At 40.7% G+C, this 23,364-nt stretch overlaps 1 protein-coding gene across 1 annotated transcript in view; it reads right to left on the reverse strand.

The window, feature by feature from the left end:
- Positions 1-391: 391 nt before the first annotated feature.
- SKOR2 (SKI family transcriptional corepressor 2) overlaps positions 392-23,364 on the reverse strand; it is a 41,585-nt gene continuing 18,612 nt past the window's right edge. The window contains exons 6-8 of the mRNA XM_070778595.1: positions 14,942-15,009; positions 6,871-6,936; positions 392-1,068 (exon numbers count right to left, since the gene is read on the reverse strand). Of these exons, the coding sequence (XP_070634696.1) occupies positions 6,874-6,936; positions 14,942-15,009 (131 nt within the window). The 3' untranslated portion in view covers positions 392-1,068; positions 6,871-6,873. The remainder of the gene's footprint in view (positions 1,069-6,870; positions 6,937-14,941; positions 15,010-23,364) is intronic.

The following is a 23,364-nucleotide window of genomic DNA, read 5'->3' on the forward strand; positions in this document are numbered from 1 at the left end:
GGCCTATCTCTTTCATCTGAGAGGCAGAATTTTTGGCATAAAATTATCTCACGGACTTTGATTCAACATCACAGTAAGGAGAAAGGCACACTACCGACTGCCTCACCAATACTGTTAGAAGACATAGTCAAAATTTATAACCTTTCCTTATCCATACAAAGATACCATCATGATGGGGAGGACTCCAGCTGCTGACAATGGCCAAAGGCAAACTTAGACTTTAATAACCATTTCTGAAGGAATTCCATTTCCAAAAATAATGTACTCAAACATTTTAAGCCAAAATAACTCTAAAAAGTATTAGTGTTGCCCCTAAGCAGATGTTTATAATTACATGAACACAACTTTTACTTCATAGTTTTTTTATTATAGACTTTTTATCCACATGAATGTTAAAGAAACTACAACAGAGTTAAATACCATTTTTGATAACATGATTATATTCTTAATTACACTCAATATTAGACTGTAAAATATTTCCAGAGGAATACAATCTTCATTCATACAGCAGGCAAAGTACCAGAGAGGAAGGGGCCACACACAAGTCTGTCCAGTTTGCTAGGAAAAGCAGGTTCATACAGCCGATACCATCCTAGCTGCTGAAACATGATCCCCGCTCCTAGGACAGGTCTCGTGTTGTCTTTTCTCCAAGAATCACTTCTTCAGATGCAAAAGGCAGTCTTGTAGAGCTGCTCTCTCCAATTGTGCAGCCCTGAGATCCCCCGGGACTGTCCATGGGTTTCCCACCCCAGTTGGCTAACAGCACTCCCACGCTCTGGGTTCGGTTGGCCTTTAAAAACACAGACTCGAACTTTGGTTCCACCAAAAGATGCGACAAGCATTGACTGCTCTGGTTGGCTCCCCCCTCCCCCCACGAGTGAACGGCCGCTACGGTCTATTTTACATGGTTGTCCACGCTGCTTTGAGGTCACTTGTCCTTGGGTTCTCCCGAACCTGACTTTCTATCTCATTCCCAAGCCCTTTCCATTTGCAGTCTCTGTGCGGGTCCCAAGTGCTCAGGGGCAGGCTGTATCTTACAAGAGCACAAGAGGAAGTGGTTCTGTGCGCCTGGGATAAGACAAAAAGCACAGAATGACAACCTCAGTATGATACAATCAGATAATTTTAAAACATTTAAAGTAATATCCAGTATATCCTTAAAAGCAGACATCTTTAGTACAGTTTAGATAAAAATGTTTAAACACGTGACCATGAAAGCATCATCCTTTCCCCACGTGTTTGCCTGCTACCTTAGATTATACATCTCTGCTGACACTGAGCCAAACTAGAACTATTACACCAGAGCCTGTCAGTTTGCTACCCTTACTTCACAGTAAGGTCATTTTGTTGGGTTCCAGAGACTCCGATTTGTTGTGAGCAAACATTAAGACAGGCAGCCTGTGGTAAAGGGGCAGACAGAGTTACAGGCACTGGTGCCCTGCTGGCTTTGGCTGGATGGTCCAAGTAGTATCTGTTTTTCTTGTTCTGGGTGTTAGGGCAGCTCTAGAGGTGTGACTGGAGGTTTTGCCATTCAACATCAATGGGACCACTGGATCGGTTTATTAACCGTGTATTTATAACTGATAATGTAAGATGTGAATTAAGTCATGATTTCAGGTTACAAGTCAGAGAAGAGTGGATGAAGTGTGGGCAACCTGGGTCAGATCCTGCCGCTTGTTAGCAGTGAGGCCACACAACCGACTCATCTCTGCATTTCAGTATGCTCAGCTGTAGAATGAAGAGAGTAGCAGTACTTCTCTCAATAGGTTGGTGTGAAGATAAAATAGTTGACATAAAGCACTTAGACACAACCGAGCTACTGAGCACGCACGTGCGCACACACACACACACACACACAGAAATATGGTAGCACACTCTCATTCTCAATGGAGACTCTTGTTTGACATCAAAGGAGAGAAATAGACATGCTACCCAGCCCTAACCCTTTATTTTTGATTGTTACAAAAGGAAAACACAAAGTGTTCAATTACAATTTCTCCAAACCCTTTTAAGGCCTTTTTCTTGCCATTTTTTAATAGCAGTTATCCCAGAAGTGCAGTAAAAATGATAGGAGTTTACTAAAGAGCTAGATGTTGTTAGCATAGGGGAAAAAAATCATATTTTCAAACTCTCTAGAAGGATGTAAAGAGGCAATCAGTGATGAAGAAAAATGCAGAAAGAAGGCCAAAAGTAGGTGGGTTATACCCTTGGGTATTATCTAGGGTTTTGAACAGACTTTAATAAAAACAGCTCGTTTGTGGGAAAGAGAGAATTTGGCAGAAGACTGGCATTCAAGAGTGACAGTCAACATTTACAACTGATGGAGGTTTTGATCAGGTTTGGCCATCCACATTTCATAGATAAGAAGGAGCCTCAAAGATAGTAAATGAAATTCCTTAAGATGACATAGGGTAGTAGTGTCAGATTTAGAAGCCAGACTCTTTCAAAACCAGCCCAATGATCCTGGAAAGACAGAGAAGGGGCTTAGTGTTAAACAGACCTGTATTGAATCCTGGCTTTGTCACTTTCTAGCTAAGTGACCTCATTGAACCTCTGTGATCTCATGTATGAAATGGAGACAGTAATAGGATCAACCATAAAGAGTTGTAAAGATCAAAAGAGAGAATGTGGCAGAGAATTTGACCAAGTATCTGGCATGGTTAGTGCTCAGTGAATGCCAGTTATTATTATTTCCAGCTTGTTCAGCAAGTTTCTGTATGACTATGAATGAGCCATACCTATGATTCACTTTTTACTTGTAAAAAATGATCCTGTTCTCTGTGAAAGACACAAGTGTTTCACTGAGTCACAGGGATGACATTTGTATAATGTTAAACGGAGTTTGGGAAAAAGAATGTAAAGTAATATTGAATTGGTGTTAACATCATGACATTTTTATTTGTGGTGTAGATTTCACACACATTACACTGTAACATCTGTGTAGGAACTGGGGCGCATTAATGACTGAAGGTAAGAAAGACCATCAGGAATAATTCCGGTGTTAAAAACAGTTCCAGATGAAAGGATAATTTGCACAACATGTTGCAATATTTTTCAAATCACTTCCATTGTACTTGTGAGCTCATGATAAAGCGAATGCACAGAACAGTACAATGTCTAACCAACAAGGGCTTGTTTTAGGAGGTAGTTGAAAATAAATAAACTACAGTTTACACAGCTGGCAGCTAAACAAATAGAATTCATTGCCCCAAAGGGAGCTATGCCTAGGTTGAAGAAAGGTTTCGATGAATCCATGGATAATGGATCTGTAAGGAGTTATCAAGGGAAAATTAAGAGTTATTCAGTGTATACACCTAAATTTTGAGGTTGGTCTTGTTAAAAACACAATTTGGCTCTTCTAATGGAACTGCATAGTTAGTCCCTTGGTATGGGTGGACTTTTATTTTAATTTGACATGGAATCTCTGGTGTCCTAATGCAGGACAAACAAGATTTGTAGAGCAGTGATATGTGGCAGTACTTGCTCAGCTTATTAAGTGGACTGCCTGTGGTTTTGAAAAGCTTCCTCCTCCTAATAGTCACACTGGAATCCACTGGGTGGCAAGAACACAGCACACTACCTTAAGGTCACTCTTGCGTAAGACATTAATGCATCAGTCCCTAATTTGGAAACCTGTGGTCACTCAGCAAGACAGAATTTGTCTCTCTCCCTTGGTGTAATGATTTTTATTTTGTCATCTCTCCTGGGGTAATTCCTTGCAGGCTTGGCATGTTGAGAATCAAATACTGCCTCTAACAATATGGTTGTGATTCTCTGCTTGGCTGATTTAGCTCAGCATTTAAGTAACCACTAATCTTCTGAAAGCACCAGGGTCTACTTAGAGAAATCCCTGTTGTCTGCAAGGATGGAAACAAAACCAGCATGGAGGAAGCATTACTTACTAAACACAAATCAATCTTTTTTTTTCCCACCTCACTGTACACTATGCCACCATCAAAGGCGTGGTTTCTGGGTGGTAGGTCTTCATTTTGTAGGTGGAGAGCAGCTCATGTGCGACAAGTAGAGAAGATGAATTGGGGAAGTGGACGGGTAAAAAGAGTTTATTGAAGTCCCTAAGTATAAATCAAACTACAGTCTAATGGATGTATCACAAAGGTGGAGTGAAAAAAGCCAGATACAAGAGAATGTTCCCTATAATGTCCTTTGCTAAAGTTCAAAAACAAGCAAACCCAGTCTTCTGGGGTCAGGGGAGTGACTGGAAAGAGGCACAAGGTGTTAGAACCCAAGCGAGTTCACTGAGCTTTGAGTTCTTGACTTCACGACTTGTAGAACTCGGTGATTTGTAGCCTTTGGTGACTGTGCTATACTTCAGTGAAAAGGTTACTTTAAAAGCACATTCCAGTATTTACTCTTTGATTTGAAAGAAAAGTAGTTTGATATTTTCAAGCTTTTATATATATGGGCTTATCAGTATTCCTTTGGATGATTCTTGCTCTGATTACCTTGATACCCTGCATTAAGATTTATTAGACTTAATGTCCTAAAATTACTTATTTCACACTGCTGGGACAAACCTGGTCTATAAAAGTGAGAAAGAAAGCACTCAAATCAACTTCAGACTTAAGACAAATACCTGAATGTACAGAATGAAGCCAAACTCACAGGTGCATTTGTGTAAGTGTATGACTTCATGGAGACGGAAACAGAATGACAATATCTGAGTGTCTCAAAACAGAATGACTTATTATCCAAGCAACTCTGTTGCTAAACATCTGCTCACAGAAGTCACTGTATAAGGACTAAGTTGCTGCTGCTGCTAAGTCACTTCAGTAGTGTCCAACTCTGTGCGACCCCATAGATGGCAGCCCACCAGGCTCCCCCGTCCCTGGGATTCTCCAGGCAAGAACACTGGAGTGGGTTGCCATTTCCTTCTCCAATGCAGGAAAGTGAAAAGTGAAAGTGAAGTCGCTCAGTCATGTCCAACTTTTAGCGACCCCATGGACTGCAGCCTACCAGGCTCCTCCATCCATGGGATACTGCACTTAAAGTCAGGAAGCCTAGAATCTCTTCCTGGTTTTGCAACAGAGACATAAAACATCATATCTCTCTTCACCGTATCTCGAGTCCCTGTGCATAAAATTAAGGGAAAGCATATGAATGAGAGATTGTCTTGGAAAGAATTTTGAGCTCCTAATGAAATGTGACATACGTACAATTGTTTAAGACAAATACTGAAGATTATCACTAATAAGGGGCTTCCCAGACAGTGCTAGTGGTAAAGAACCCACCTGCCAATGCAGGAGATGTAAGAGACGTGGGTTCGATCCCTGGGTCGGGAAGATCCCCTGGAGGAGGGCATGGCAACCCACTCCAGTATTTCTGCCTGGAGAATCCCCTGGACAGAACAGCCTGGTGTGCTACAGTCCACAAGGTCACAAACAGTTGGACCTGACTGAAGCCTCTTAGCATGCATGCATACATCACTAATAAAGATGATGGCAAGAAGTAGAACTGTCATGCGTGCATAGTAGAGGAAGCTTGTGATAGGCAGAAGAGAAACATGAAGGAAAGAAAAGGAACCACGAACCTGCATTGCATAGAATTATTTTTCTTTTTTGCCAATAAATTCTATTGAATTGAAAATAGGTTCCAGAGGGAAGGAGTGGGTAGAATTATTCAGATGGGAATGAATAAAATTGATAAATGACCACAATCCTAGTTGGCCACGAGCACGCACAAACACCACTTCTGACATCTGAGTTTTTCACTGATTTAGCTGTTCTAGCTGCTAGGTCATTTTAACGTATTTCTACAAAAACAACAGTGTCCTAGCTTTGCATTCTTTCAGTTCTAATAATTATATATATCTTCTTCTATATCATAAAAAGTTGTTTTTGAAATGTTTAGGTATATTCTGAGTATTTTGAACTGTGGTGTTGGAGAAGACTCTTGAGAGTCCCTTGGACTGCAAGGAGATTCAACAAGTCCATCCTAAAGGAGATTAGTCCTGGGTGTTCATAGCAAGGACTGATGTTGAAGCTGAAACTCCAATATTTTGGCCACCTGATGCGAAGATCTGACTCATTGGAAAAGACCCTGATGCTGGGAAAGATTGAGGGCATGGGGAGAAGGGGACGACAGAAGATGAGATGGTTGGATGGCTTCACCGACTCAATGGACATGAGTTTGGGTAAACTCCGGGAGTTGGTGATGGACAGGGAGGCCTGGCGTGCTGCAGTTCATGGGGTCACAAAGAGTCGGACACGACTGAGCGATTGAACTGAACTGAACTGAACTGAATACGGTCATTGAACTTTTACTGTCTTCTTTCCCCTAGGTGTCCAGAATTCTTGTCTTTTAAATTGTTGCCAGATATGTGACATTGGATCCGGCTTCATCTGTAGAGAAACAAGGACTGTTTTATAAAAGAATGAATGGCTAAACGTGCAGAAGAAGTTCTCGAAGGTCTATGTCGCCTGCGGTTATTCACAGCACCATCTGCCAGTAACTCACTGAAAGCTGGATTTCAGCAAGAATTTGAGCAAAGAAGAGAGCAAAGAAGAAGAAACATAATAAGCACGGCTTTAGACATTTTGATTTCCTTCAGCATACCGGGAATCGGGGTGTTAGGAGGAACCAGAAGGAGCAGAAAACCTCAAAACAGAATGAAGATCACATGTGCAAGACTGACTTGAGAATTTCCTTAGCTTTAGAAAATTTCTGCAGAATTTGTAAGATGCACTTAGCTTTTTATTAAGGAAGTCCCAGGCCCAGAATGAAGTTCAGCAGTGTATCAGCTTAAACACAGGATGCAGCACCACCCAGCTCCCGGTGCCAGGGGGCTACCATCAAGTACATCAGTGAGGAACACAAGCAAGCAACTCAGAGAGTTTTCTCTGGTGAGCTCACCTTTTAGCTTTTGCTGAGATGGGCACCAAGCTTTTCTTTCCTGATCAAGCTCGCTGCATAGGGAATCTGTAAGATAAAAACAAGCAAAACTCTCCAGGTGAGCTAAACTTGGAGACAGATGTGTAATGGAGACCCTTACCCTTCATTGTGCCTAGCGATTTGAATGTCAGTGGATCTGCCCTGAGGAGAAAAGGTCTCCATCCTCCCCAGCAGTGTGGCGCTTCTGGGATACAGCATTCCTAAGGCCCATTAGAAAGCATTTGAGGACAGAACAGATGATCACACTAGACTGTTGCTACAGCTAGTCTCTGAGGTTCCTATGTGACATTTGACTTAAGAAGTTAAAAAAAAAACTTGCATTTAATAATATGGTATTCTTACGTCCAAGGTCACAAACAAGAATGTGATTACAAGCTAGTTCAATGTAACTTTTCATTTAACTACAGCGATCAAATATCTCATTATAAATCACAAATAAGATTAACTAACTAAATGAAAACTATTACTCTGGGTAATTTCCCAGTAACTACTAAGAAGCATCAGAAATAATTGCACTGAATGGAAATATGACCCTTGAGAATTCTACCTGAAACTTGAAAAATACTTTTCAATACCGAGGCTTTGAATGAAAGTCCATCTCACTTGATATGCTAGAAAATTCAAACAACTGAAACTGGACTACATGTATAATATTATTTAGATTTGCCTCTCCATTAAATCCAGTTATGTTACTTACCTTCATTATTACAAGATTAAATTCAGAATTCTAGTGATATAAGTCTATTTTACATTTAAAGAAACACTCAGCCCTCTAGAATGTAATATGAACTATGGCTGATATGAGGTAAAAGCAGCGAAGGAAATAAAATTATAGCCACTCAATTAAGCAATATTTTGTGTCTTGTTTGAGACATTCCTCACATTCCCAGTATATTTATGTTTTGTTCTCCTGAGCTACCGGTGCATAAATATGAACCTTTATTAACGGGAAGGAGCTACAAATCTACAGTGATGCTAGTGACTAAATTAACTGCATCAGTTGGCCATAATAACCAGTTTGTCAAATCAAACAGTCTTTTTGATGAAAAAGAAAGAGAAAACGAAAATAACTGTCTCGGTGTCTAGATACACAACTACAACATGGATGTATACGATAGAGTCATATCCGATAAAGGGCAGAATAGCAGCACCGACGTTGCTTCATACAGGACCATAAAACGTTCAGCGTCCTAACCTCACATTTTAGGACAAGAGCTAAGGTCAGCTAGATAACTATGACAAGAACAGTTACACAGGGACCTACTCTAGGTACCTCGTCTTTTCACTCTGTGTTATGCTATACCTGCTATTAACAGAGACATACTTGAACCTTGATTTTCCACTATGTTGTATGAAACAATATGCCCCAAATCCACGGATCACCTCTCTCTTTACATGAATGCTATCACAGAGCCTTGAATGGAATTCTATTATTTAGGATAACAAGTGGAAAAGATGTAAACCTTGGGGTATAGAGAATTACCTAATAACATGCATTTGGGTCACTCTTGCGTTTAGAAAGCATTCTCAACACCAAGATTAGATGCCACAAAGATTTAGTAAGTATCTTCTGTACCAGGCACTACACGAGATAAGTTAATATCACCATGAGCCATCTCATCAAAGCCAGTACACTACTCACCCTAACCTAAACAAAACTGCCTGAAGGGCACTGCCTTAACATCTAAGTCAGAATGCCTTTCTCTTTCTCTTTTTTTTTTTCAGAAACAGCAATGCAGCATCTCATTAAGATGGGAAGCGGATAAGGAAATTCTTTAAGAGGACTCAGGGAAAAAAAGGACATTTCCAAATAAGCACATTTGATCCTCAAATCTCCAGATTGAAATTTAGATCTGTGTGAAGAATTGTTCATCTCACACTGTGAGCTGAGAATTATTAATTCCAAGTCCTAAATCATGAATGATAAATAAAGAATATATTAGCACATGGCCCAGTTGCTCATGGAAACTATCCTATTTCATTGATTCTAAGATACTCTCTTCCCCCTCACATTTTAACATTTCTGAAATTGGCTGTACTATGATTGATGGAATCTTAGAATAATAGTTAGGCGCTTCCTTTTCTTACAATACATCAAGTAATGGGCACTTTTATGATTGGTGGTGTATCAGGTTCTGTCTTCCCTAACTTGGGAAGCTCATGACCTTAGAGACTCCATTTAAGATAACTACGCCATGTAAACCCCATATATTAGAATTCATAAAAGCTTTCTTTTCATCTTGATCAGCTTGGAAATCACCAAGATTGGCATGGACAAAAACCTCTGAAAGTTATTATGTAACTTGTAAATTACCTAGTTGGCTCTAGAGTATCAAAAGTATTGAGATTTTGCCAAAAAGGATAATTTCCTAGTTTGTGCCAAGAGAGAGTTAGCCTGAGCTCAGACATTAAAGTGGATCTACATCTCAAAAAGAGAAAGATGTGAAAAAGGATATATAACTTAGAAACAAGTGACTGCATTGTCAAAATGCAAGGCAATGGATCAATACTTGGAAGAGGATCCACTTTAGTCAAAGCCTATCTCTTGGAGAATCTTAAGGCAGCTTCCACAGATGTTCAGACTTAGATAAACTCCTCTGATGTGTTACACATTTAGTCACAAAATCAAAATCCTCTAGGGACCCAGGGATATTTTCTAAAAATAAAGTGTTTGATCAACCTTTTAAAAATATGTAAAACATATTTTAAAAAACTTTCCAGGTTCAGAGAGTACAAATCTGGGCAAGTTCCCATCCTAGTTAATCCCAGAGCACCTCCAAGAAAAGACCGTATATCTCTAAGAGCTGTGTCCTTGCTGAAGAAGGAACACTCCTACAGCAATGGTAAAAACCTGTCACTGCTCCTTTCCCTGCAAGGAAGCACAGCGCTCAGACCATCAGAGAGTTGTAAACTGCTTTTTTACAAGTCCACAGTGAACGAAACATTAGTACTAAATCTAGTGGACTAACATGATGTTAATTGAGGCTTTGAATGAAGAACTTTGAGACCGGTTCCCCTTGCCTGTGTGTGACTGCAGCGTTCTGGAAAAACAGTAGAGGGCACCTAAAGACCAGCACATTTTAAAAGCATTTTTTTTTTCTTAATCTATGCTCCCCTTGGTAGCGCTCCAGCAAGTTCAAAGGATGTGAATCTGAGTCCAGTCATTTATTGTGTGTTTTCTGTTGCAGCTTCACAATGTTCTTCAAGAACTATGACTAATGTCTTCAACAACTATGGCTTCAAATATGATATGCCTTGAATAAACCTAATGGTAGTAGCCTCTACACATATGTACTTGCTTAAAAAAAGTGTTGCCAAATTAGCAATGGAAAAAAAAAGTTATCAAGACATTATAGTAATCTCAGCTCATGTTGTAAATTATATTATATCCTAATCCTTGGACAAACTTTAATCAAAAGGTTACATACTCTTATAGATGTAGAAAGAAACTTATGCTTACCAGGGGTTAAAAATGGGGAGGGATAAATTGGGAGATTGGGATTGATATATACACACTACTATATATAAAATGGATAAAGATAATAAGGATAAGGATAAGGATAATAAGGATAAGGATCCTAATAAGGATAACTAAAAATGCTTTTTTCCTATTGTACAGCACAGGGAGTTCTACTTAGTACTCTGTAATGGCCTATATGGGAAAAGAATCTAAGAAAGAGTGGATATATGTATATGTGTAACTGATTCACTTTGCCGTACAGCTGAAACTAACACAATATTGTAAATCAACCATACACTAGTAAAAATCTTTAAAACAATGTCATACACTTAGTAAAATACCTTCATTTCCTTCTTTAAATTTTTTAAAAAACTACATATAACATTGTAATAGTTTTTTCACTTTCTTCTTAATCCTAAAGGATGATGGTTTTGGTTTACAAATTGAATACTTTTCCCCTAGAATCATAATTCACTTGTGAATGAGAAATCTTTTGCTCTTGATTATATTTAATGTAATAAACATCTTCATGAACTTGCTAATTCTAAAAACGTTTTTGATTCATACCGAGAGGAACATATTTGTTTGTATGAATAAATCTAGTTTGGTAACAAAAACATTTTAAGCATTTGAAAACCCAAGGCAGAGGTGGAGGACTATAATATAAACTGTGTTAAGAACTGTAAAACTCTAATTTTAAGTTATTTGTAAAAAAAAAAAATTAGCTTGTGGCCCAGTTATGTTAAATAAACTGCATATGCTTTAAACCTCACATTGAAATAAATGCACATTCATTTATAAATGTACAAAGAGAATCAATCATTTGAATCTATAGTCACCACAACTTTGTATTTAACAAACTGGAAAAGGAAGCAACAGTATAGAAGTTACAGTCAGCAGAGAATCTAAAATGTAGGCACCAAAGAAATTCATAAGTTTTCTTTCTATGGCAATGATACCCAAGATGCTTTCCATATAAACTTGAATAAGAACACTGTGTAACAGCATAGGATAAATGCATTGTGGGTCTATGGGAATTGTTACAAAATATGATGGTTTTAATATATTTGAATTTTCTATGACTACAGGATACAGTAGGTTTTCATCTCATTTAAAGGAAAAGAAGCCTATTCTGCAGGTAAATGACTATTCTGTAACATATGCTCTATACACTTTAAATATAGAATAATTTAAGCATATTGAATTAAAAATTTTGGTGAATTGTTCTGTTCTCAAGGAACAAAGTATGTATCCATATTTAGTGATGAATTAGAGCACTAAACCAAAAATACTGAGAAAGTCAATAATTGTGATACCTAGCAACTTGATTTAGATATAATTCTAAAGACATTTTTCTCCAGGTACTCTAGCAAATACAAGCTGAATAAGGGACAGGATGTTTCCTTTCAAGAAATCTTGAGTCCACTGCCTCAGTTCTAAAGCAGACGGTATAGTGTGAACACAAGTCCTTCTTGCACAAATGTGCCTTTAGCCAATAGTCCCACTAACAGAGGTACTACTTTGGGAAAGAGCACGCCATTAAATTGACTTTTCATACTGGCGTAGCATTTTATGATTTACATCTGCATTTCATGCTTATTAAGCACTTGTGCCTTATCATATACCTATTAAGATACTAGGTTGGCCTTTCAATGGGTCCCTTTGGTTTAGAAACTGATACAATGAATGAATGAATGAATGAATAGGATGAATCTTGAACTCAAGTTTGCGGACCTTAAAGCTTGTATCTGTCAGTCACAAAGATAGTGCAGTAAATACATAAGCTCCTGGTAATTCACTAGAGGGCCTTCCCAGGTGGTGCAGTGGTAAAGAATTCGCTACCAATGCAGGAGATGCAAGAGACGCAGGTTTGAACCCTGGGTGGGGAAGATCTCTTTGAGTAGGAAATGGCCACCCGCTCCAGTATTCTGCTGGAAAATTCCATGAACAGAGCAGCCTGGCGGGCTACCATCCAGAGTCGAACACAACTGAGCACGCATGCACAATTCACTAGTAAGGCTTCTTTTAGTAGTTTTGGTAGTAGTTACCCAGCACAAAAAAATATTTGGGGAAATCAGGACCAAGCCAGGAAAATCTGGAAAAGAATTAAGAGGATGGCTACATAAGATTATCAGAGTCAGGGGCATCCATGGATGGTGATTAATTTAGCAATGTCTACTGATAGCTATTTGATATTAGACACCATGCTTGGTGTTGAAGGCAACATGAAGACCCAGAAATTTCAGGATAGGGGACACAAAAGGAGGGGAAGAAACAGTAGGAATAAATCATGCCTATTTCACCAGTTTTCATGTTGGCAGTGTGGATGTGCTTTTGTGGATTTCAGGAATTACATGGTACCTACAAGGGTCGGGGGAGAAGGCAATGGCACCCCACTCCAGTACTCTTGCCTAGAAAATCCCATGGATGGAGGAACCTGATGGGCTGCAGCCCATGGGGTTGCGAAGAGTCGGACATGACTGAGCGACTTCCCTCGCACTTTTCACTTTCATGCATTGGAGAAGGAAATAGCAACCCCCTCCAGTGTTCTTGCCTGGAGAATCCCAGGGACAGAGGAGCCTGGTGGGCTGCCATCTATGGGGTTGCACAGAGTTGGACACGACTGAAGCGACTTAGCAGCAGCACAAGGGTCGGGGGGGAACGTTCCAACTCCTCCCAAAGAATTTAATTTGAAATCAGGAAAATTTACTATCTAGAGGAATATGAATTAATAACACTTATCTAGATAAATGACTACATGATGATAGAATATTTTGCAATACAATATAATAATTATATTTTGTAATACTAGTTTGTACCATCCCACATACCAAATATCTCAAAAGACATGAGATATTTTTCTCTTTATTAATACTGTCTGCTTATCACATGGATGCAATGCCACGTCCTCTTTTACTAAAGAAACCCAATGTCAAAGAAAATTAAGACACTAAAGTTATATAACTGACCTTAATAACTAGCACTAAAATAATTATTAAGTTTCCTTTCCTAATGCCCATTTTGCTATGTTCATCACTACCCAGGAGTCACACATTTTTGGTTGCATGTATGGCAATTTTTGTTTTAAGAGTCTGAAAATCGTATCCTATGTAAAATAAGTAAAGTCTTAAAATTTTATATCCTCATACCTCTGATTCTATCTTTATATTCTTTCTTTGGGCAAATTAAGCAATACATAAATTCACAGCAAGTAATAAGCAGCTCTTATTATCTAGGTATCAAAAGCTAAGAACAGTAGATACTTTTCTTTTTTTAACTCCTGTGGGGGATTAGTGGCCAACTGATTAAGAAAATGTTTCTCTTCCCCAATGAATTTAGGTGCAAATAAAACTAACACGAACAAAACCAAAACAAGAAGAAAGATCCTATTTAAGAGGATCTTAAGTTGAGGTGGTTTTCAGAACTGAGAGTCGTTAACCAGCACTTGAGATCCAGGAAAACCTCAGATGGAGGGTTAGAGTAAGTAGCACTTTTAATAGAGCCCTCAGAATGGGGGAAAACGTCGTGAAATACAAGGATGCTTTCAAAATGACTCTCGGCAATCTCCATTAAAGCAAGCACGATTTTCTCCCATGCAGGAAGGAAACATCAATAACCATCTTTCTTAAATAATCTTGACAGAGAGCTAGATGCCTGGCTCTCTAGACAAGACAGGCGAGTCTGTGTAGACAAACATTTCATGGCAGAAGGATAGCGGGGACCAGCTCAGAAACTCCAAACAACCCAAATTATAACAACCATGCTGTGAATAACATTAAGAATCAGTGTCATGTCTTTACCCAAATGATTAAAAATATCTTACAAAAACTGAGCAGAAATTATTTCCCCACTGTACTCATGAAAATGAGGAAGCTTGGGAGATGACTTTCAAAGCACTAATAAATAATACCAGCTGTGTCTGCATGGGGATAAAGGGTGAGGAAAACAGAAAAAGAAAAAACAACTCAAAAAAGAAAAACAAAAACAAAAAACTCACACCACTAATTAGTAGATGTTCTCCTGTTTCCCTGTTTCTGTGTCAATAGAGCTTAGTCCATGTCCACTTTCAGACACGATTAGGATAGAGTGAGTAACATCCTTCATTTGGAAATAATTCATTTCTTTTCATCATCCTTCAAGGGAATTTAACTGATGAATTGTGTTTACACTAAGTTCTATTGACAGCAGTGGGCCCGGCTCAGGTCTGGGTGGTGGAAGGAGGGGGAAGACAAAGACAGTGGCCCTTCCCTGGGCCTCTGGCACAGCCCGGCGCTGTGCTCAGAGGTTTGCACCGTGGAAGTCGATGCGGGTACCTCTGGTTCACTCTCAGAGTCGATGCACACATCTGTCCATTAACACATGGTAGGTAGTTACATTTAGAGGAAACATACTGACACATCTGTTTACCCTGCATCTAAGTAAATCTCTTGGCAATTAGCATCTAAACCAGCGGAGGGATAAGTGGACCAAAGGATTTCAAGGCATAAAACAGGAACAGCTTCATACGTATCAGGTGGTTTTGAAAACAAACCCATCACCTTGAATTCATTTTTAAGTAGAAATGCATCTTACAATTTGTAACTGTTGCACCATTTCTTCTCTGTAGGCTAGTTCCCTTTTCATTTGATCCTGGAAATTATCTGAAAGGGGCGAGAAACAGAGAAAGAAATTAATTAAAGTTCAAAATCTACTTTTGGTATATTTAGCATATTGACGGTATAGTAGACTACTGATGGTCCCACAGAAACACTCCCCCTTTAAAAAAATTTTTTTTTTAACTGGAGGATAATTGCTTTACAATGTGTTGATTTCTGCTGTACAACAATGTGAATCAGCCATAAAAAATATATATATATCCCTTTCCTCTTGAACTTCCCTCCAAACCCTACTCCCCACCAGCCCACCCGTCTAGGTCATCACAGAGCACCTGGGTGAGCTCTCTGTGCTATGGTTATTTGAAGACATATTTTCTCCAAGACTGTGGTTTAATCAGAATAAATAGTAAATTCTGAGAGTGTATTAGTCACTCAGTCATGTCCAACTCTGTGACCCCATGTAGCCTGCCAGGCTCTTCTGTCCATGGGATTCTGGTGGGACTGCTGGGCTACAGTCCATAGAGCTGCAAAGAGTTGGACATGACTGAAGCAACTTACCATGCACACACATATGCCTCAATCAGAGAAGGAAGGAAGGATCTTTAAGAGATATTGTGCAAAATATCTTTGCCATTCTACATATTGATCATTTTTATTGTATTTCCAGAAAGGAATGACTTCTTAATGTGTATCTTGCTGTTTCATCTTTTCCATGTGCTCTTTTTATAATGGGGACTTGGCTAACTTCAGCTTTTTCAGCTTTAATTGAGAAATTGACCTGATCTCATATGAATCTGTGGTGGATGGCCAGGGCAGGACCTTGAAGAAACCAGAAACTTTGTCATCATCTTTTCTTCTCTTCCTTTCATCTCGGCAGCCAGCTGGTGTGAGTCCTGTATATTCCACCTCCATCCTCTCCTCTCTTTGCCATCGTTACCTCCCAAATGCAGACACCTCTTGCCTGAAGAATTTCCCAACCAACCATCTGGCCTCCACCTCCTTCCTCTTCAAATCCCTTTCACTCTCCTGCTTAAAAGTTCGTGATGGTTTCCCACCACTTTCAAGGTGATAAACCCTTTACCATTCATGAGATTCTGGATACTTAGAAACTAAAAACACTGTTCTTTTTATTTTTTGACTTCTATCAAGGACACTTGCTCCTTGGAAGAAAGAAAAGCTATGACAAACCTAGAGAGCATATTAAAAAGCAGAGATATCACATTTGCTGACAAAGGTCTATCTAGTCAAAGCTATGGTTTTTCCAGTAGTCATGTATATGGATGTGAGAGTTGGACCATAAAGGAAGCTCAGCACCAAAGAATTGATGCTTTTGAACTATGGTACTGGAGAAGACTCTTGAGAGTCCCTTGGACAGCAAAGAGATCAAACCAGTCAATCCTAAAGGAAATCAGTCCTGAATATTCATTGGAAGTACTGATGCTAAAGCTGAAACTCTAATACTTTGGCCACCTGAAGAGCTGACTCACTGGAAAAGACCCTGATGCTGGCAAAGACTGAAGGCAGGAAGAGAAGTGTGTGACAGAGGATGAGACGGTTGGCATCATTGATTCAATGCATATGAGTTTGAGCAAACTCTGGGAGATAGTGAAGGACAGGAAAGCCTAGCATGCTGCAGGCCACGGGGTTGCAAAGAGTCACACTGGACTGAGCGACTGAACAACAAATCTTTCTATAATATTTGAATTCCTTCCCCAACCTCAAGCACGTATTTTTAATAATTTTTAAGAGATTTTAATTATTTTAATTTTAAGGGACTTTAAAAAAAATAGAGCAGTTTTAGGTTCTCAACAAAATTAAGAAGAAGCTACAGAGATTTCCTATACATACGCCCCCCACTACCAACATCACTCACCAGAACTGACCACCAAGAACGAACCTACACTGACATGCCGTTATCACCCGAAGTCCATAGTTTACCTTAGGATTCACTCTTGGTGTTTTGTACAGTCTGTGCATTTGGACGAGTCTATAGCAACGTGTCTCTGTCGTCACATATTGGGCAGAATATTCTCACTGCCCTGAAATCCTCCGTGCTCTGCTTATTCACTGCTCCCGTCCACCCCATCTCTAGCAGACTTGATCTTTTTATTGTCTCCACAGTCTTGCCTTTTATAACATATATTTTTTAAAAGATCCATTTCCTATTCTCTTCTCAGAACTTGATGGGAAAGTCGCTGTAATAGAGGTAAGTCTGTAGTACTGTGCGAGGGTTAAAGGAGGAGCCCTGATTCCCTTGGAGGGTGAACGAAAGGAAAGGGGGGAGGAGATGTGATCAGCACTCTGCAGTAAGACGCGGAGGCTGAGTGGGGAACAGCAAGTACCCAGCTGACTACAGCACAGCGGGTGGAGGAAGCTCCCTGCGTCCCATCACCCGCCAAACCATGCTCCAGTCTTCACACATGCACTGTACTCCCGTGTGATGTGTGGCCTTGCCCTTAGAGCAAACCTCTCCAATTTCTTCAAGCTTGAATGTTATGTCTCCCAGAATGTTCTCTGATTCTCCTGCCCTCTCCTTCCAGGATCAGTCACCCTTCTCTTCTACTCCTCCAGTACTGTACGCATACCTCTGTTAATGCATCCACAGTTCATACTATAATTAGCTGTTATACATGTGTCTTTGAGTGAAACAGTGAGGGCAGGCAGATATATTTTAGACACTTCTAAAATTTCCAAAGCCCACCACAGTGCTTGACACACAGCAGGGGCTGGTTAATGGATGAGGAATGAAAAGAGCACTGAAATATCCACCAGAAGGTCTGGATCTGCCTTGAATGACAGTTACCCGACTCTGGAGGCTCAGACCCTTATCCGAACAAACAAGGGGATGGAGTAATGTGCTCTGTAAGGCCCTTTCCTGCTCTACTGCTTTAAGATTTGATGACAAGGTAAATCGACTTGGTTGGGCTTCAGACACCAGTTCTCTTTCCTGTGCTGGTAGATGAGGAGTGGGTAATTTTGACATGCACTGATAACAATTAGGAGTATGAGGGGCTGGCATCCACCTGCCACCTAGGATGCACTGGAGGTGGGTCAAAGCCCATAGACTGGGCACAAGGCAATCGGAACCAACATTCCACTAGCATCCTTAGCCCCGTGCCTGGGCCAGACACCTTCAGAAGATCAGTGTTCTTTCCAGAGGCCAGAGTACATCCCAAGCAGGCATCCATCTGTGAAGACGAGACCTACCCTCTGAGCCTTGGCAGCTTCCTCTGTCCCTCTCGAGCTCCGCAGTGCCTCTGATCAGGGTGGGAACTGAGAGGGGTGGGAACAAAGCCTGCCTGAAGCTGGCTGTGCCACCTCCCTGGAATCCCAGGAGAGTATGATTTTGGAGGAGGGCAATTTAGAGTGGAATGATGGTAACTAGCCCTTACTTAATTCATGCTCATGGCTCTCTGATGGCATACAATACAATTCTTTAAATTAAAATGAAAAAAAAAAAAGCCATTAAAGTGATAGAAAAATGGTGAATATTTTTATAGAAGTGGAGTGAGGAAAGGTGTCAAAGACAAAAAGCAAGCCAGAAAGACTGATAGATTTGATTAGATAAAAATTTAAAGCTTTGATGTGACAACAAACGTGAACAAAAAACACCAAAGTCAACATTTTAAAATGAATTGAAGCAAAAAAAAATTTGCAAGATGATACAGAATTAATACTTTAGTATGTAAAGAGTTCACACAAACCATAAGAAAATGAACACATCAAAAGAAATATGAGGAAAGACTATGGCATTCACAACACATACAAAGGGATGGCAGATACAGGCGAAGTGTTCAATATCCCCAGCAATGAAAGAAAAGGAAATAATATGAGGAACCACTTTTTCCATTTAAGTTACCAAAGATCTAAAGAAAAGATGATACATGGTGTTTCAAGGATGGGAATATGAATTCAACCTTTTGGGAAAGCAACATAAAATTTTGCATCAAGAGCTTTGAAAAGATCATATCTTTGACACAGCAATTCTTTTAGGAGTTTATCCTAAGAAAATGATCATGGATTTGTGCAAAGATTTAGTAACAATGATGTCTAAAACTTGGATAAACTTTAATGTCCAATATAAGACCACATTTATAGACTGCTGGGTGGTCAAGAAAAGAAGTTCATGTTAAGTGGGAAAAAGGAAGGTTAAAAAAATAGTGTGTGTAATATTTTATTTTGTTTAAAAAATGATTTAATATGCATTAGAAAGGCTGAAACTCCAAAATGTTGACATTGGTTTTCTCTAGGTGACAAGATTATGGGTGATTTTTATTTTCTTTCTTTTATATTTCTGCGTACTTAAACTTTTCTACTGCTGCTGCTAAGTCGCTTCAGTCGTGTCTGACTCTGTGCGACCCCATAGACAGCAGCCCACCAGGCTCCTCTGTCCATGGGATTCTCCAGGCAAGAACACTGGAGTGGGTTGCCATTTCCTCCTCCAATGCATGAAAGTGAAAAGTCAAAGTGAAGTCGCTCAGTCGTGTCCGACTCCTAGCGACCCCATGGACTGCAGCCCACTGGGCTCCTCCGTCCATGGGATTTTCCAGGCAAGAGTACTGGAGTGGGGTGCCATTGCCTTCTCCAAACTTTTCTACAACAAGGATAAATTGGGAGATATAAAGATCGCTAACTGGCAAAAGAAAAAAACTAAAAGGTTTGCTATGTTCCAAGGCGGTGAAGGCACAATTTAACTGGAGATGAACAAATCAGTAAGCTTATCTCTCTAACGAGAATTACTGAGAGCCCAACTATTTTGGAAGATGACAGCATAAACAGAGGTGGCAGCAAAAGCACCGGCAGTCTGCCAGCCAAACACAGCAGCGACACCTGTGTTCCGCAAACACGGACAGTCTGAAAAGCCAAAGCGTCTTTCAAATGGCAACAAGAAGTATCCAGCCTACATTCCTGGCACTAGAAATAAGACGAGGACTCATACAGTAGATCTAATTCCCCCAGTAGAGCCTACTTATCAAGCAATAAGCTTTGGGGGCTTTTTCATTTACACAGTATTCGTTTTGTTGTCACTGCTTTTAAACGATAATAGAGACTTTTGATCCATACCATGTATTAGAAACTCCCTTCCCTCCTTTTCCAGAGGACACTATACAAAGAGCAAGCAAAGAAGAATTCTATGATTCTACTGGTCATAGAATGAATCTAGTAACAGTCACAGGTGAAAGATGGGATGACCATAATCAGACAGATGAAATATAGTTGGGTCTTTTAAGAAGTAATCTTAAAAGGAACTTGGAAAACAGATTTTTAAATAAAAATCTAAAACGATGACATGATTAACACCTACCAGTTAAGTTTTTCACAAAGCCTCAGTCATTAGGCCTCCCTTGTTGTAAACCACTGGCCTTTCTACTTGGTTCTCTCAGTGCCATGAATTTGTCGTCATATCTGCAAATCCAAGGACTCAATTCATGAGTCCTCACTAATCTCCTTTATCAGTGATCCAATTTCATCTTCATTATGAGCTTTAATCTCTTTGAATATGACACCAAAACCTACATCAACCATTGACTGAGAGTACACTCTATGCCCACAATTTGCTGGGTGGGCAGCAACAAAGACTCTATCCTGAACATATTTACAACACTGTCAGGTGGAGGGTGAAAGAATCAGTGAGGAGTTAACACAAAACGCCAGTGGAACTAGGACTTCAGCAAAGCGTGCGTACTGCAAGAGCGGGAAGGCTTCCTCGAGGTGGCGGGACTTGAGCTATGTTCCAAATGAGGAGGAGCACCTAGACGAGGAACTAGAGAAACAAGGGGTGCAGAGGTGGAAAATGAGGGGTGAGGGCTGTCCATGGGGTAACGAGCTGAACAGGGGGAGAAGGAGAAATAAGCAGGGTGAGTGGGGCGATTACGGAGGGTTTTAGAAGCCAGTCAGGAGTCAGATTAGTTGCAATATGATCAGCAACAGAGAATCACTATAGTGCATGGAATATGTGGCACCAAAGGTAGATTTTTAGGAAGGCTGGGCTAGTGGCAGCAAGCAGAAAGAGCTGGAGTGGGGAAGGGAGGTAAGGACCCAGGGTTACACCCTGCAGCAGAGACATGAGAGAGAGAGAGTAAGGGCCTTCTCCACTGGTGACTTCATCTAGCAGCCTTTTGCAGGTCCCAGATCAGGGCTAGGCTCTGAGGTCACACTGATGGCTAGTGGCAAGAGAGTAAAATGACTGAAAAACGACAGCAAATGCTGTAATAGAGGAAGGTGCCGGGTGCTGGAGGAGAAGGGAGGAAGGAGAGATTCACTAGGGAAGGCAGATACAGTGTCAGGACAAAGTGACTACCAGATCTGCAGCTGCAACAGTGATCAGATTGGTCCTTAGTGGGAAAGTCCCGTGGCATGCTGGGGGCTGCTGCTGCTGCTGCTAAGTCACTTCAGTCATGTCCCACTCTGTGCGACCCCATAGACGGCAGCCCACCAGGCTTCCCCGTCCCTGGGATTCTCCAGGCAAGAACACTGGAGTGGGTTGCCATTTCCTTCTCCAATGCATGAAAGTGAAAAGTGAAAGTGAAGTCGCTCAGTCGTGTCTGACCCTCAGAGACCCCATGGACTGCAACCTTCCAGGCTCCTCCGTCCGTGGGATTTTCTAGGCAAGAGTACTGGAGTGGGGTGCCATTGCCGTCTCCAATGCTGGGGGCAGGGCCTGTCTAATTACACACAGGATGTCACTGCAGGATGTGGGACCAGCTGTTCCACTGTCAGCTCAACGACCTTGACAGAGGTGAAGCTCCCCTTCATCCATTTCCTCCAACTCTTATTTCTACCCGATTCTAGACTACATTTCTCCCACCTTCCCTTAGGATCCCCTCCTGACTTCTCTTTGCTTATCTGCTCAGTTGGACAACTAAATAGAATTGTCTTGTGTCAAAACCAGTTTCGCTGCCTGTCCCATCCTCTATAACTACCGCCCGATAAAGCTCTAGAAGTTCTGCTTTCTAGTATCAGCTGCTTTACAATAAAGCCCCTGTAGGAACATAAGTATTATACTTAAAATGGTAATAGTAACAACGACTCACATTACTACGGATCAGTCACTATGCTGAACACTTTATACATTTTAATCCTCTCTGCAGTGCCACACAGTGGGTAGTAGATTGGTTCTACAGCTGAAAAGGCGGTCAGGTAAAAATCTGTCTAAGGTTATTCTGCGGGGAGGTCAGCGTCCAAACCTGGAGACCCGGCTACCAACCACCGTGCTCTGTATTCTAGAAACACTTTTCAAGAACTCAATGCTAATGAATAATCTCCTCTTCTTGCTCCTGCTTCCTCATCACCATCACTGTCACTGATGATGCTATCAAGCACTTATCCTGCGCTAGGGATGTTCTCCGACTTGAACGTGGATCCTCTCATGTAGTCCTCATCTTTGTATGAGACGAGGATTATCTGGCCCATGTTACAGTTTCCAAGGTCCTACAACCAGGAAGTGGCAGAGCCACAAAGTAGCTCAGGGGATTTTTGAGCCTGGAATCGTAAGTTACAGGTGACAACTTAGCCTAAGTCCCCCTAAGCGTTCTAAGGGAATTAGATTTGAAGTGTCCTGACTGAATCCACCTCCTAGTAAAACGCTCCGGTTGGGTTTCCTCTCTGCTTCCTTCTGGTGTGGCTTTAGTAGCTCCGTCCTCCCCTTTCCACCTGAGCGAAGCTAAATCTGTCTGCCAGCCTCATGGCCTCTCATGTTTAGTTAACAAGCACATAATGGGCATTTGCTATTTTCACTGGTGTGAAATTAACTGCTTCTTTGTGGTGGGTCTAAACCACGCATTATTCAAACTTGGGTACCCACACCACTTCCTTGGTCAGTGGAGTACACTGCAGATAAAAAAGAGTAAAACTTTTCTGTTGTTTTTTAATCTAAGTGTTTCATACACATGGCAACATAGAGGAGTCATCTTAATTTACAACAAAAGGATGAATGAGAGGTCTGAATGGAAACTGGGATCCCAACTTTAAAAAAAACAGAAACGTCTGCATGTTTATGATAACTAGTAAGAAATGTACAAATTACTTAATTTCTTAAAATGATTTTGTTTTTCCCTGGCTGCGCCATGGCATGTAGGATCTTAGTTCTCTGACCAGGGATTGAACTCATGTCCCGTGCAGTGGAAGTACAGAGTCTTAACCACTGTACTGCCAGGGAAGTCCCAATTCCTTAAAACAGTTGATCAACTTTTATTAGTGGTAAAAATTATGGCTATCCTGGCTTCATAGGGAGTTAGGTAGACACTCCAGGGACTCACTGGGGTCTGGATCCAGTCTGCTGGATCCGCAAACTCAAACATTAGCTTAGAGGGGACACAAATCATTCAGTGTCTGCTCACTGCTGCAAGGATCTGTACAGTTTATCTGAAGGTACAGTTTTAGAAATTAGGGAATCCTGGT

This window comes from Bos indicus, chromosome 24, assembly GCF_029378745.1.
Source record: "Bos indicus isolate NIAB-ARS_2022 breed Sahiwal x Tharparkar chromosome 24, NIAB-ARS_B.indTharparkar_mat_pri_1.0, whole genome shotgun sequence".
Classification (NCBI taxonomy): Eukaryota; Metazoa; Chordata; class Mammalia; order Artiodactyla; family Bovidae; genus Bos; species Bos indicus.